Raw genomic sequence first — 13,373 nt, forward strand, 5'->3', positions numbered from 1 at the left:
AGCTCGTCCACCTAACCCCCGTTTCACTAATATTTCTCACCCGGTTTCGCGATGGCTACGTTCCTCAAGGTATTCCTCAGTGTAGGGACTCTGGCGACTACTTTGCTCCCATACGTCAACGCAGCTGTTACTGTCAACAGCACACTCTTAATTCTCGCTCGAGATAAGAATGCCACGCTACCCGGAACTCTTGTACTGCAAGGCTACAGCATACCCTACCAGGTTGTCGACCTCTCGCTGTCCGCAGCAGGAATTCCGCAATTGAACTCTACACCAGATGCCGGAAACTTTGGTGGTATTGTTGCTGTGAGCGCTCGAGACTACAAAAATGGGGACGACTGGAAAACCATACTGAACGAGAAACAATGGCAAGAAATATACAAATACCAGGAAGCGTTCGGGGTACGATTGGTGCGGCTGAATGCATGGCCAAGCGCAGATTTCGGCGTACAGAGCTCTGGTGGCGTTATTACTGTAGACCAGCCTATTGCCGTTACGGATACGAGTAGCTTTACCACTGCAAACCTGAGAGCGTAAGTTGACCTCAAGTTGTACCCGTTCCCGCTGAACCCCTGCAGGAATGCTCAGACGAGCACTCTCAACCTGACGAAGTACCCCGCAAAGATTACGAACACCTCGCTTGCAACAGAGATTGCGCAGTTCAGCAGTGGTAGCTCAAAGACAACAGCCGCTGTAAACAACAGGTTTCCTAGTGGACGTGAGCAGCAAGTTTGGTTCTCGGCCTTTGACCCCAACTTGACGTCATCCACATTGTTGTCGCACGCTTGGATCCACTGGATTACCAGGGGACTGTTCATGGGCTATCGACGCGTATACTTGAACACGCAAGTCGACGATGTGTTTGTGGAGACCGAGCTATATCAGACGAACAAGCCATATCGCATTCTTCCTGCAGACTTCCAGGAGCACGTCGCTTGGACGAAGGAATTGAATTCAAAGCTTCCGGCCGGATCAAACTACATCATAGAGCTTGGACACAATGGCAACGGGAATATTGAAGCGGCGGTTGAAAGTGACTACAACAACGAGCCTGCGCAATGCGATCCTCAGGAAGGTGTTGAATACGAGACCCAAATCGACGGACCTCCGGAGTATGTGAAACCAATCGGAACCGGCAAGGATTTGTGGAACAAGAAGTTCAAAAGCTATTCTTGGTCACTCAAATGCTCGCAGTTGGATCCCTTAGAGGTCTACTTCGCGAACAAAACTAACATGCACTCGTTCTTTCATGTGTCGCACACATTCACCCACGAGGATGAAACCAACGCAACATACGCTGATGTGACGAAAGAAATATCCTGGAATCAAGCTTGGTTCAAGGCAATCGGGTTTACTGACTCTGAATCCAAACCTTACTTTTCTAACATGGGCCTCATACCGCCCGGCATCACTGGTCTGCACAACGGCGACGCACTGCGCGCCTGGAGTGAGTACGGGGTATGTAAGCTCGAGTTACAAGTTCTGTATGCTAGGCGTAAACAGTATCAGAATTTCTCTGCTATCGTTACTTCACCTTACGCCCAAAACCTATTTCCTTACCCTACTTCATCAATTGTTCGCAAAATGCGCGTATCACTGACTTCACCCCCGACTCTAGATACGATATGCAGTCGGCGATAATTCTCGACCTATTCTCATGAATGTTCCAAGCCGCAAATCGGAGTATCATCCAGTGATAAGTAATGTCAAGGAAAACGGATACGACGGCATCTACATCGTCGGTCGATATGGTTCTTCGATATATTACAATTGCGACACCCCAAGCTGTGTAAACAGTGAGTGGAAAGCAATTGCAGGCGGATCGGGCGACTTTAATGCGCAACTGGAGTATGAAAAGACTGTCAATACCAAGTATCTGCTTGGGTTGCGCTGGGATCCGTACATGTTCCACCAAGCCAACCTTCGTGTGAGCGATACCAAGGCCACTACGCTGCTGGGGAAAAACAAGAAGTGGAGTCTGCTAATGGCTTGGACTGAAGCTGTTGTTTACGAGTTTGCAAGGCTGTAAGTGATGATATCGCATTCATTACTACCGACTGCCAAACTAACACCGTCAGCGTTGAATGGCCTGTGATCACGCTCAAGCACGATGACACGGCGAAAGCTATCATTGCTAGAAAGCTGCGTGACGAGTGCCGGCCAAGTCTCGTATATCGACTCTCCAGCGATAGGAAATCGATCACTGGCATATCACTGAGCACCTTACAACCAGAATGCATTAATGACATCCCTGTAACGGTTCCCACTGATGTCAAGGACTCAGCAGATGCCAACAGGGAGCAGAGGGGCAAGGACCCGCTAACGCTTTGGATCACTGCTGGTATCAACAGCCCCAGGTTGTTCGACTTGTCTACTGCATTGAAATTTTGATGCCTCCGTCTCACAAAGTATCCATAGCTCGGAGTGTAGATCGAGGAGTCATGAATAATACTATCATTTTGACTTCGTAATCCTTCCATATCCAGTCCTCATAAAAGAACTTCTGGCGGACCATCCTCGCTGGGCAAGGTACATGCAAGGAACAGACCATCTAACACAGTGGCAAACCGAATACAATTGGATTCTTTGGGACAATCCTACTGTGAGCATCTAAGCCAATTGTTCATACTATCAGGTCACAAACATATGATCGGGTGATTTAGGGCAGGGTAAGGTGCGCGCAGTTTTACTTGTTTTGGTGTCTACCGCCGTGTTAGCAAAGTACAGATGCCTCGCAAACTGTGTTGCCTTGACTTTTACAAAGTAGGGTTTACAAATGTAACTTCAGAACCACTTCTCAGTTCTTGGCTATCTCAGCGAGGATCTCTTCTAATCTTCCATAACCTCTCAGCTTCTCCTTCGTCTGCTGCCAGTCCGACCACCTCCCTCACCGCGCCGTAAGGGACGACAAACGCGCCGTTGAATTCATTTTCTCTCATCCTAACCTCCGGATGCGCCGCGCACTATATCTCGGTTAACGCCCACTCGTACGCGATAACGCAAACCAAATACTCCTCACTATCCTATCCAAGTGATTTTTCTGACCTGGGAGTGGCGACTACACCAGGTTGCACCGCAGCAACCAGGATACGAGAGCTTTCTTGATCAAGTTGACGCTGCAGCTCTGTAGTACAGAGAACGTTCGCGACTTTTGAGTGTCCATACCGATGCAGGAATCGAAGGGGGCTACATTCGCCACCGGAATCGTTATTCCAGGCTTCCAGCAAGGAAAATGAATGACCTGATGGGACGAGGTCGATCGCGGTCCTCGATACATTGATCACCCGGACGTCGGAGTCTCGGGACGCAACCGATATGCTCTGGAGCAAAGGTAGAAGAATATTGGCGACAAGGAAAGGACCCAGGTGGTCTGTCGCAGTGGGTTTGTTCATATTTCACTGGTCGCATTCTAAGGATAGCAGGAAGATGTCTGCGTCGTTGACTAAAATGTCTAGTCTGGTCTCGGGTTGCAAGAATGCATCAGCCGCCGCTTTGACTGCAGTATATTCATCCATCGCAGCGAAGAATAGCTTAAGGTTTCAAGTGTTTATGGAAGGCGATAGGGTGAGTATGTCCTTCATGCCTGCCTTTGCCTTCATAAGGTTGCGAGCACCGATGTACACTCTCGCATATTTGAGGGCGATTTTATGAGCAGTATTGCCTCCGATAGACAATAAAACGGTTGGCACCGGTGACTATAGCAAAATTTCCTGCAAAGGATGGTAGGAATTCAGGAAGCTCGGAAACCAATCGAGGTTCCGTGCAATGTCGCGATCTCTGGGTTGGTATTTGTCATTTTGAAATGTTATCGGATTCTTGATGGGACAAAGTGAATCGATGAAGACCTGCGATACTGCGTACTCTCTAAGAAACTGCGGCTTAGGCATAATAGGCTGGCACAGTGCTTTGTCAGTGATACCGCCAAACTCTAGTCTTCGAGTTGGTAAGGGCATGGGCTGCGGAAACATTAGTAACTGTTCACTGGCCGTCGGAATCTATAGATAACTTATGATCGGCCATAAACTGATGAACAAATACTACCTGGTGAATTCGCGACGATGCTTGCATTAATAGCTTGTCAGCAGCATTTTCAGTTTTCAGGTAATCTTGGACTACAAACACAGCGAAAGTGAACGTGTTCGATCCGGACTGTACACAGTGGCCTAAACACGCTCAGCAGTTCCTGATCATCATAGTATCTGCTTTTCCGATATGGTAGCACCATTTGCGTCCATCTATATATAAGACCCCGAGGCAAAGGTAAGTGCAACTAAAGATTTGATATATGCATTCTATAGTATGATTCTACAAAGCGCATCGGAGAAAATATATCGACCACGCAAAACAATACAGGAGACAATCTACTCACTGCACCGATTGAAGCTTCCCCTCCCTGTACTCTAGCGGTCGATCCACTAAATACTCCGTCGCCGCCGCTAAGGTCCCCGCAATCCCCACATTAGCGGCAAGATCCTTTGCCGGCGCGTTCCAACCTCCCATATCCACAAGTCCTTGCTTCATATCTTCCAGGCGTTCATCTGCAGTTGGGATATGATGGTCTTGCTGGAATATCTCCACTGGGGCTTGAATGAGCTTGTTTGCTTCTCCAATTCCAGGGACTTCAAGTAGTGCCGCATGTGCCGCGACCGCCGTTGACATCGTCCCTTGCGGCACCGCTAGCAAAAAGTCATCGTGTCCGAGCGTAATCGGGACCAGTATCGCTTTCTCGACCAGCGCCCGCCCTATTCCCCTCGCGACGTCTCTTTTCCGGACAGTCGCCCCCTTCTCCTTCATATACGCGTTCAACTTTCTCCAATCGTCTTTCGCCCTCTTGAAGAGATATACATTCATGCCCGCAGGTAACACCATGTGCGGTAGCACATGGCTGAGCGACGCAGCGAGCGTGCCACCAACGGTACTGCGAGTAAAGTGGCGTGTTACTTGACGGACGTCTGAGTTTATGCTTTGGGTTTCGGCGGCGGTGAGTGCATTTTGTTTTCGGGCTTCTTTCTCACGATGGTGCTTCTTCGCTTTGCGAATCGCTTTGTAGCCCAGACCTATAGCTCCGGCTCCGAGGGCGAGTGTTATGGGCTCGGGCATTTTGGTGTTGGTTGCACGGTGCCGCTTTTGATGAAACCCTAGGGTATCGGGGTGTGAGGTAGTAGTGAAGCGGATGTGAGTTACGATGCATTTTAGACATTTAATATAATAGTCGAATACAGTCATTGTGTAGCCAGCGCAGTCTAACAGCGCCTCGTTGTGTCCCTATAGCTATGTGGCAGTGCTCATGGGTCGCAATAGTCTGCTGAAATAGGCAATCTTGTTGCGAGCACAGCCTCCCACACTAGCCGCAGCAATGGTGGGGGCCGGACCTGGTGTTCGCCTGGCCCCATATGGCGCTCGAATACCACCCAAGACTAACCCATACCAATGTGAATACGCGAGTAATACGTGAAGTGCGATCATTTGCGAAGATTCGTGGCTGTACTTGCGGATGATGATATGTGGTATGTTGCCTTGGCTGCCAGCCGAGGTAGGCGCAATATGAACGCTTTGCAATCAAAGTTTCGATCGAACATCTGCATCTGTTTCACGGGGCAGAGCCTCAATTCAATGAGGAATTGAATTGGGTTCAAGAAATTGTAGCTCGCAGATTTCGTGTGGTGGCACGGGTCGGATCTTTCATTCCTCGTTTGTTTCAGCCTCGCAGCCTTGCAGCTTGACGTCTAAACAAGATACCCAGGAATAATATCTATCAAACTGCGACTTCATATTCCATTTGCCGCAAACTGAAATGGTAAAGGTGACTTAGATACGGGCTCACAGCTGTATAAGTCACGTCCGAAGAGGTGGACGTGTGATGCGCCCTGTGTACCAGACACTGCATATTTCCTATGACCAGGATGAGGCACAGCAAGCATTCTGCTACAAATTTCGTTTTTGACGCATGCTTCACCACGACAGCTTTGAGCCTCCTATAGCCATTTTTACTCATTTCTCAGCATAGCGTAGTACAGCCATCCAGACGCTCAGAAACATTCTTTTTCCAACGATCTGCTTATTAGATCTTCGCGATAATAACTGGGGCATACTGGAAGTCCTATTATAGTCATGAAATCGGAAGGATATCGCCTGAACGGAGTATATCTCCGCCGGGCCCGCATATACATATGTTACCAATGCGGAGACGCCGCATAGGTCAGAGCATCAAACCCTCGGCGTCGGGCTGTATGTGGTTAATGAAGGGGAGTCAATCTTACGTTACGTGCCCAAGCTTCCATTACTGTTCTGCCCTACGCACCTCAGAGTCGACATCCTGCTGGGCTCCACGGTCCCAGCCATCCCAACGTGCATGCTCTGGCATTCTTCAATATTCGCGCCTTGAGCCGCAGGGTTATTCAACGGCAAGGGGAAACACAACGAAAGTTCAGGACATTGAGCGACATTCTTTGTTGCAACAGGAGCGGCACAGCGCGTATTGAGCCGCATATCGAGATCTCCATATTTTTCCCTTCACAACATGGTATTGGTGCAGATACGGCGACTGATGATTTCTAGATCGAAACCTTATCATTGTACTCTCACGGTCGGATTAGCTTTAGACACCAGGTACGCGGTTGGTTTGCAAGGGCATCACGGTCGGCCACGTCACATACTGTCTTCGCTCGGCTTGATGTATGGTTGATGCCAACTTTGACGGTCAAGGTCAGGCGTTCAAGATTGTGTTGCAGCTTTTAGACATACGTGATCGCCTACCCTTGGGTATACTTGCGCGGTGTTACGTCCGAACGCGGATACTACAATCATCCTCCTGGGGTAACAAGAGTTACTCAATCGCTCATGAGGTACTACATAGACCTTTTCACGTTGTCGCGAATACATTACTTGCCTGCAGGAAGCACATTGGACATGCATCGTTCGGAGGTGAGACAATGTCCATAGCGATGGGTAGAATTAGACGAGACTACTCAGGGTTCCCAATCATTGAGAGCTCACTTAGAGTGTATCGAAAGCATCTTGGCTATTTCGATGGGCCGATCCGACGCGAATCGTGATAAGTTGGATTTCTGCCGGGGTCTGGCGACAGATTTGAATGCGCGGCGATGCGTGGCTCTTCTATCGCTTTAGATATCCGGAATTGCATGGTAGCTGGAGTCCAAATCATACTGGGAATCCGGAACATCAAATCTAAACGCTTCGTAGCAAACTGGTGGACTTTCTGTGCATGGTCCTGAGTAGCTGCACGTGACCGCGCGTTAAGCAAGCGCGCGCTACGTCACGCCTCACCCACACCTGCATATAAGCCCGCGCTTCCCCACAAACCTCGACGCCTTGCCTTCTTTCCCTGGTTTACGACTGCGCACCTCGCAACTCTCATCGCAAGTCAGCCGCAACAATGGCTTTAACGTGAGCACCTCGTTGATGTCGCAAGTATGCATACTGATAGCCTCCAGACGAGCCAGAAAGAAGCGCGAACTTGGCTCCCCCGCTCCCAGCAGTGACAAGGGCCAAGCTGCGAAGAAAACCAAGAAATCCACCAAGACGAACAACTCGAAGGCGGGAAGCACCGCGCCGGAGGAGAAAAAGCCCAAAGGCCTGATGGACATGCCGCCCGGTACGTTTGAACTGCGGACCTGTTTGCTACATGTACCAATGCGCCGTGTGCAGAGATTCGCAATCGCATCTACCATTTCGCCTCTGAGCGCGAGGACTTCTTCGAGGGCTGGGACTTCGCTGTGCCTCTGGTCGACCCGTACGCCGGACACAGCTGCAGCCAGAGCCAGTGGCCGATGTCGATATTGGATCGCTCTCTCTCTGCACGCAACTTCCTTGGCCTCACGCAGACCTGCAAGCTCATCCGAAAGGAATACCGACCCATCTGGTTGCGCAATTCGAGCATTCGCGTGCGACCCCGCTATCTCCCATTGTACATCCACACCTTCTATGGCTGCGCGACAGACTACTCCACCAACATGCCAAAGTCGATTCAGATCTCACATAATCAGGATGCTCCTGGACAAGACGTCATCGACCTCACCCTGATGCTTCGCATGCGCGCAGCTTCTCCTGATATCAAGTTCGAGTTCATTCCACATGAGCTCACCCAGGACGAGGGACTGTGGACCCTGGACTGGTCCGAATGCGATATTTGCCAGGACCTTTCAGACACAGGCTCCGACGATGAAGACTCCGAGATGTTTATCTGCCCTCACAATGACATCCATCGTGAGGGCTATGCTGATTACTTGCTGGACGAAGAGTATCCCTACCTTGGCGCCTTGAACAAGTTCATTGCGCACGACAACCTCAAATGGCTCAAGGATATCCGCGACCGCCAAGTCACCCGCGTGAAGCTGGATCTATCAGACGGCAACCGCTACGCTCCAGAGATTGCCATCCGCCTCTCAAATGGTAGCGATGTCGTTGCGACGGAGCTCTCTAAGAAAAGCATGTTGGGTGCCGCTTCCGCTTACGTCGAAGACCGCGACCTTAGAAGTGCAAATACTCACGAGGCGTCATTGCACTTCATGGTCCAGGTCTGTGGTGGAGCTCAATGATGATCTGGGCACAGCGCAGGCACTTGCGACAACAGTGTCGGCTCAGCCTAGACTGAGGGTGTGTTGTCTGAATACTTCAAAGTTGTTGTCCAGATATGAACCAGGCGTTTTTCCAATGTTCACAAAGCTTTTCTCTGACAATTCAAAGGGAGGAGTCACGATGCACAAGCTTCTTTTTGTCTTCAAGCGGATGATTTTAATCGCGAATGATCGATTTACTACAGGGCGATGCAACACGATTTCACGAGTATTTCCAATTTCTTCATGCGGATAATTTTCAAGGCACATCAGGGTTGGTGTACAATATGGGCATATAGCAGTAGCACAGCGTATTAGTGGGATGGTGTACTATGCAAGCAACTGCCTACTTGAACTGCCTCCCACTGTACTTACTCGGAAGTAAGCCTGACCAAAACTGAGCGATTTCATGCTGCAGGTATCCGTACACAAATCACGTTGAAATCGCTGCATCTATGTCTCTACCGCCGCCATACCCACGACCCCAGTAATGTCCCACCCCCGGCGTGCCATGCGTAACCGGGACGCCCAACGGCCTCTTCACATCCTCTCCTTCCTTTGCCTCCACCTTCCCCGCACCTGTAGCAAAACACCTCACCCCTCTCACGCCACCCGGCACCACCGCCCCACCAATCCGAGGACACACAACACTTCCCTTCGTCTCGTCCGTTTGTCCCGCGCCCGCTGCATCCTCGGGCACACCAAGGACAGACTCAGGCGCACACGCGGGAGACGAGTACAGTAGGCACTGCCCGCCGGCGTCGGGGCCAATGAGAGTCGGTGGACCTGAGACGGAGGTCTCGAGGGTGATGCAGGCCGGGGAGGACGACGGAGGGTGCCAGGTACAAGCGCTAGGGATTGGGCATATGTAGGCTGTGCAGGGAAACTCAGTGGGTGTAGGAAGAATAGAGGAGGGGGATGACATACCGCCGCCCGGGACGCCGAGTGTAGGGCTACACTTTGCTGTGTCTGGCGTGAAGGGGCTGGTGCGGAGGGCGATGGCGTGGGCTAGGTAGCTGAGAGCGCGCATGCTGAGTGTTACTTAGTCGAGTGTTTGTGTGTATTCGAACATGCTAAGGGAGAGTGTTCGTAGATATGGGGGCCGATGAGCGTTCACTCGTATTTGGCTGTAGCAGCCATAGTGCGTGAAGCAATGCAAAGCACACCTTGAAGTGCTATTCGCCTCATCAATTTACTTCCACCACGATGAAGAAAGTACAGAATCGACGTGGCATCCATGCCTTACTTCCATTGCTACATCTCCTGCAGCTAACGCGCGCTTCATATCTATTACCCCTGAGGACGATCCTCACACAATTCCATCACACAACTCAATCACTGGCCCCTCCCTACTTCTACACCTCCAATCCACACGCGCTTGATATCTCTCGTGTTCCCAATGTCCGCCAACGGATCACCTCCCACGAGCACCAGATCCGCCCGCATACCCGCCTGAATTGTGCCTCTATCCCACAGGCCAAACGCGCGCGCGGGCTTCACGGTCGCAGCAAGTAGTGCCTCGAGGGGCGACATGCCTGCGTCGACGAGATTCTGCAGCTCGTCGTGCAGGGAGCTTCCAAAAGGAACCATTGCGGGAACGCCCGGCTGCAAATTTGCATCCGTGCCGGCGAGCATAGTGACGCCGGATTTGTGGAGCAGCGAGGTCGTCGCAAGCGCGGCGGTGAAATTGGCACCAGCTGTGCTCGTGCCAGCGAGAGCGATGGCGCGCATCATGGTAAGCGTCGGAGTGGACATTTGGCCTTGCTGCAGCATCTTGTGTGCAAGAGCGAGAGGGATCACCGTGTCGAGCGGCGCGTGGTGGACGTGGTCTGTTCGCGACAGTGTGGCCTGGGTGTAGGCCTCGAACGTGGCGGCGTGGGTAACGCTTTGCTTGCCATGATGATGTGCTTCGCTGACGAGCAGGTTGAGGGTCGCTTGATCGAGGCCAGGCGCTTCGGCAACGAGCTTGAAGTAGTCTAGGTCCTGACCCGCGAGCTGACGGTTTATCCAGCCGGGCACAGCGCCAGTGCCGTTAATCAGGATCGAAGGGTCGCGCGTGGCAGCGATGCTGATGTTGCCGTGAGCACTTCCTGGCGCAGAGGCTGGGACGCTGGACCGCAAGACAGAGGGAAGACCGGTGTGGTTGCTGAGCGAGGAGCAGAGCTCCTGTGAGAAGCACGCCATCACGAATGCGCTTGTGACGCCCCATTTGGCGAGCTCCTGCATATGTGTGATGTTCGTAGGGTGGCAGTGAGCGTCGATGAGGCCCGGCAAAAGCACGCCTCCCTTGCCGTCGACATGCTCAGCACCAGTTGCATCAGTGCCGATGAAAGGGCCATCGATGACGATGGTCGAAGGGGGGAGTATGCATGTGCCATCAAAGACCCGGACGTTGTTTAGTGCGATCTTCTTGTGGAGTGTAGTGCCATTGAGGCGTGCGAGGTTGTTGGCCGTGATCAGATTAGGTATGTCTAGAGAAGCGGCGTGATCTGGATGCGGTCCGCAGCCGAGGGCCAGAGGCGCCAGTAATGCGGAAGGATAGATGTATTCGAGGCGCATCGCTAAATGTTTGAAGTATGGAGCTGCTACAACAATGTAAATGGGGCACCAAGTTCCCCATGGAGGGCCAGTTTATGTAGGTACAATCGGTTCCTAGGAATCACCGAAGGCCAAGTCGTCGGCGAGGCGGATGCATTAAATCGTGCCCTGTCAGCAAGAACATTGTGACGGTGTGATCATCTGGAGGCGGTGCGATGGTGGAGCAGCTCTAAGCTACCAATGAAATGGCCCTAAAGCAATATGATTCGTCAGAAGACGACGTCCCACCATACCTGACAGGGCTAGTTCTGCGCTTCTGTGCACTGACGGTGAGCGCCCTCTCACGAGAACCTGGAGACCGGAAATGAATTTTCTTGTAGGCCGTTCCTCGATAGCCAACCCCAGGTTTACTTGAGATACTATAAGTATCTAGAATTTGGACGTGATATTGTATCGCCATTGTTCACCTTTACGCGAGAGGCGCCTCTCTCGAGTCTCTTAAACACCCAGTCACAATCGATCAGGATGCTGAGCAAGCCACTTGTCCCGTCGGTTTGATGCTGTCTTGATGCCAAATTCAGATCCAATGCGCCCCAGGAGATGAAGGAGCTTCCGCGATTGTGGCTGCGTCAGGGTATCCACGGACAGCGCCACATAGACGCTTCGCAGCAGGAAGAAGGCCCCCAGAGCTCTCCTTTCGTTCGTTGCGTTAAGCTGTCCATTGGAAGTGACGTCGCCGAGCATGAACGGGCTGGTGCCGAATATATCGTCGACGGCAGAGTTCAATGTCTCCAACACCTCACCTTGGGACGGTTCGAAATTGCTGTCGAAGAGTTGACGAGGTTGTTGATGGATGAAACGATATGCCTTTCGTAAGCTCTGACATATGTTAATACGGCTGCACTGATATGCTCCATACACAGCGCCGTGTTGTAAGCTCGAGAAGGCATACACCTGACCCTCACGATTTGTTAGTCCGTCAATATGCGACGGCGTCATTGGAAAGACATAAGCTTTCATCTTCCATGCAGGCGGTACAGTCGATGGCCAAAGTATAAGGTGGTTGTAGACCTCTACCGCAAACTTCCACGCTTCTGTGAAAGCCGTCATGTGTGAGCCAGTCGCAATGTCCTGTGCCTCAGTACAGACTTCAAGTCCTCTTGAGGCAATAAACACATCCCGCAGCAACATTCGGAGACCGGACCCTACTGTCTGCTTCGTGTCGACGTAGCGTTCCCCAACTTCCATATTACTATCTGTACGGTCCGTCATTGCCTTGATTTCTTTCCGAATGAGCACAACTCTGGAAAGACTGCTTGACCTGTTAGAGAGGGACTCATGATCTGGGCGCCGGAGCCGCATCATCGCGGTAGTGGCTTTCTCGTGTGGATCCTTTTCCAAGTCGACATTACCAGTGATCGTCTGCTACCATTAGCCCGCGATCTTGACATGGATATTGAACACCCACTTCATATTTCTGAAGAAGTACAACCGCAAGTAGGGTGTGATCGTCAGTCGCAGTGGCCTTGTCACTAAGTGCAGTATGAAGCGATCGCAATGCGCGCCCGTATTGAATCCTCGACTCTGTGTGCAGCTGTTCCATTCCCGATACGTTCGCCAAGTTTGCAAGTGAAGCAGCCAACAACGACGTTTGCAGACTGCTGTCTGCAGAGTTGAGCATAGTGGGAAGGAACTCAAGGTAGCCAGGCAAACCATATTCCGACGGTGGCTCCACATAGTGATAGACGAAATGCGATATAGCGAATTGAGCCCAATCAGTCGAGGGCTGAATAAAGAATGGATTGTAGCCACCCGAAATTGTAGCCAGCATGGTGGGCTTGTTAGCTCGGGCCATAGCGGATTCGTTCATCGACCTGAACATGACCTGCTGCGCGGACCGATAGCCGGGGCATTCTCTTCCAGCCTTCTTGCACCTCACGCATCCTGGTTTGGCGCCATCACACTATAGTGACTTAGCGAAGTAGCTCGACAACAAGGACACTCAGCGATGTACCTTCTTCTTCATCTTCCTGCAGGCATGGCAGCCTGTACTCCATATTGGACGCGACATTGGTCCCAATTCGCAGATTCGTGATGCTGGAAAGGCGCGTTGTCCAAGATGTACGCGTCGGTCACATTGCACCAGGAGTGAGATGGGACGAAAATAGAATGTCCTGAGGTGATGTTCAGGAAGATGTCACTGGTGGGGCGGTTTCCGAGGTCTATCTTAGGAGGCTAGGCTCTTTTTGACTTTAGTCG

The 13,373-nt window shown here is 51.5% G+C and overlaps 7 protein-coding genes across 7 annotated transcripts; 2 read left to right on the forward strand and 5 right to left on the reverse strand.

Moving 5' to 3' along the window:
• Positions 1 to 51: 51 nt before the first annotated feature.
• CC84DRAFT_1264795 (uncharacterized protein) lies at positions 52 to 2,391 on the forward strand (the record flags this gene model as incomplete). The annotated part of the gene is made up of 4 exons (XM_018185337.1): positions 52 to 533; positions 579 to 1,458; positions 1,619 to 2,025; positions 2,079 to 2,391. The coding sequence occupies 4 exons, from the start codon at positions 52 to 54 to the stop codon at positions 2,389 to 2,391; spliced, it is 2,082 nt and encodes a 693-aa protein (XP_018029187.1).
• A 632-nt stretch (positions 2,392 to 3,023) lies between these two features.
• Positions 3,024 to 3,392, reverse strand: CC84DRAFT_1105486 (uncharacterized protein; the record flags this gene model as incomplete). Its single annotated transcript, XM_018175097.1, has 1 exon — positions 3,024 to 3,392. The coding sequence occupies one exon, from the start codon at positions 3,390 to 3,392 to the stop codon at positions 3,024 to 3,026; it is 369 nt and encodes a 122-aa protein (XP_018029188.1).
• An 895-nt stretch (positions 3,393 to 4,287) lies between these two features.
• CC84DRAFT_1264796 (uncharacterized protein) lies at positions 4,288 to 5,100 on the reverse strand (the record flags this gene model as incomplete). The annotated part of the gene is made up of 1 exon (XM_018185338.1): positions 4,288 to 5,100. The coding sequence occupies one exon, from the start codon at positions 5,098 to 5,100 to the stop codon at positions 4,366 to 4,368; it is 735 nt and encodes a 244-aa protein (XP_018029189.1). The 3' UTR covers positions 4,288 to 4,365.
• A 2,255-nt stretch (positions 5,101 to 7,355) lies between these two features.
• On the forward strand, positions 7,356 to 8,558 carry CC84DRAFT_1210670 (uncharacterized protein; the record flags this gene model as incomplete). The annotated part of the gene is made up of 3 exons (XM_018182303.1): positions 7,356 to 7,407; positions 7,455 to 7,615; positions 7,669 to 8,558. Exons 1-3 carry the CDS (start codon positions 7,397 to 7,399, stop codon positions 8,556 to 8,558), a joined length of 1,062 nt encoding a protein of 353 aa, XP_018029190.1. The 5' UTR covers positions 7,356 to 7,396.
• A 451-nt stretch (positions 8,559 to 9,009) lies between these two features.
• CC84DRAFT_1181975 (uncharacterized protein) lies at positions 9,010 to 9,606 on the reverse strand (the record flags this gene model as incomplete). Its single annotated transcript, XM_018180587.1, has 1 exon — positions 9,010 to 9,606. The coding sequence occupies one exon, from the start codon at positions 9,604 to 9,606 to the stop codon at positions 9,010 to 9,012; it is 597 nt and encodes a 198-aa protein (XP_018029191.1).
• A 105-nt stretch (positions 9,607 to 9,711) lies between these two features.
• Positions 9,712 to 11,379, reverse strand: CC84DRAFT_426423 (amidohydrolase). Its single transcript, XM_018186185.1, has one exon. It carries the CDS (start codon positions 11,133 to 11,135, stop codon positions 9,912 to 9,914), a length of 1,224 nt encoding a protein of 407 aa, XP_018029192.1. The 5' UTR covers positions 11,136 to 11,379; the 3' UTR covers positions 9,712 to 9,911.
• A 245-nt stretch (positions 11,380 to 11,624) lies between these two features.
• CC84DRAFT_1181977 (uncharacterized protein) lies at positions 11,625 to 13,185 on the reverse strand (the record flags this gene model as incomplete). Its single annotated transcript, XM_018180588.1, has 3 exons — positions 11,625 to 12,536; positions 12,583 to 13,077; positions 13,129 to 13,185. The coding sequence occupies 3 exons, from the start codon at positions 13,183 to 13,185 to the stop codon at positions 11,625 to 11,627; spliced, it is 1,464 nt and encodes a 487-aa protein (XP_018029193.1).
• Between the last annotated feature and the right edge of the window lie 188 nt (positions 13,186 to 13,373).

The sequence above is a fragment of the Paraphaeosphaeria sporulosa genome (assembly GCF_001642045.1).
Source record: "Paraphaeosphaeria sporulosa strain AP3s5-JAC2a unplaced genomic scaffold CC84scaffold_17, whole genome shotgun sequence".
NCBI classification, from domain to species: domain Eukaryota; kingdom Fungi; phylum Ascomycota; class Dothideomycetes; order Pleosporales; family Didymosphaeriaceae; genus Paraphaeosphaeria; species Paraphaeosphaeria sporulosa.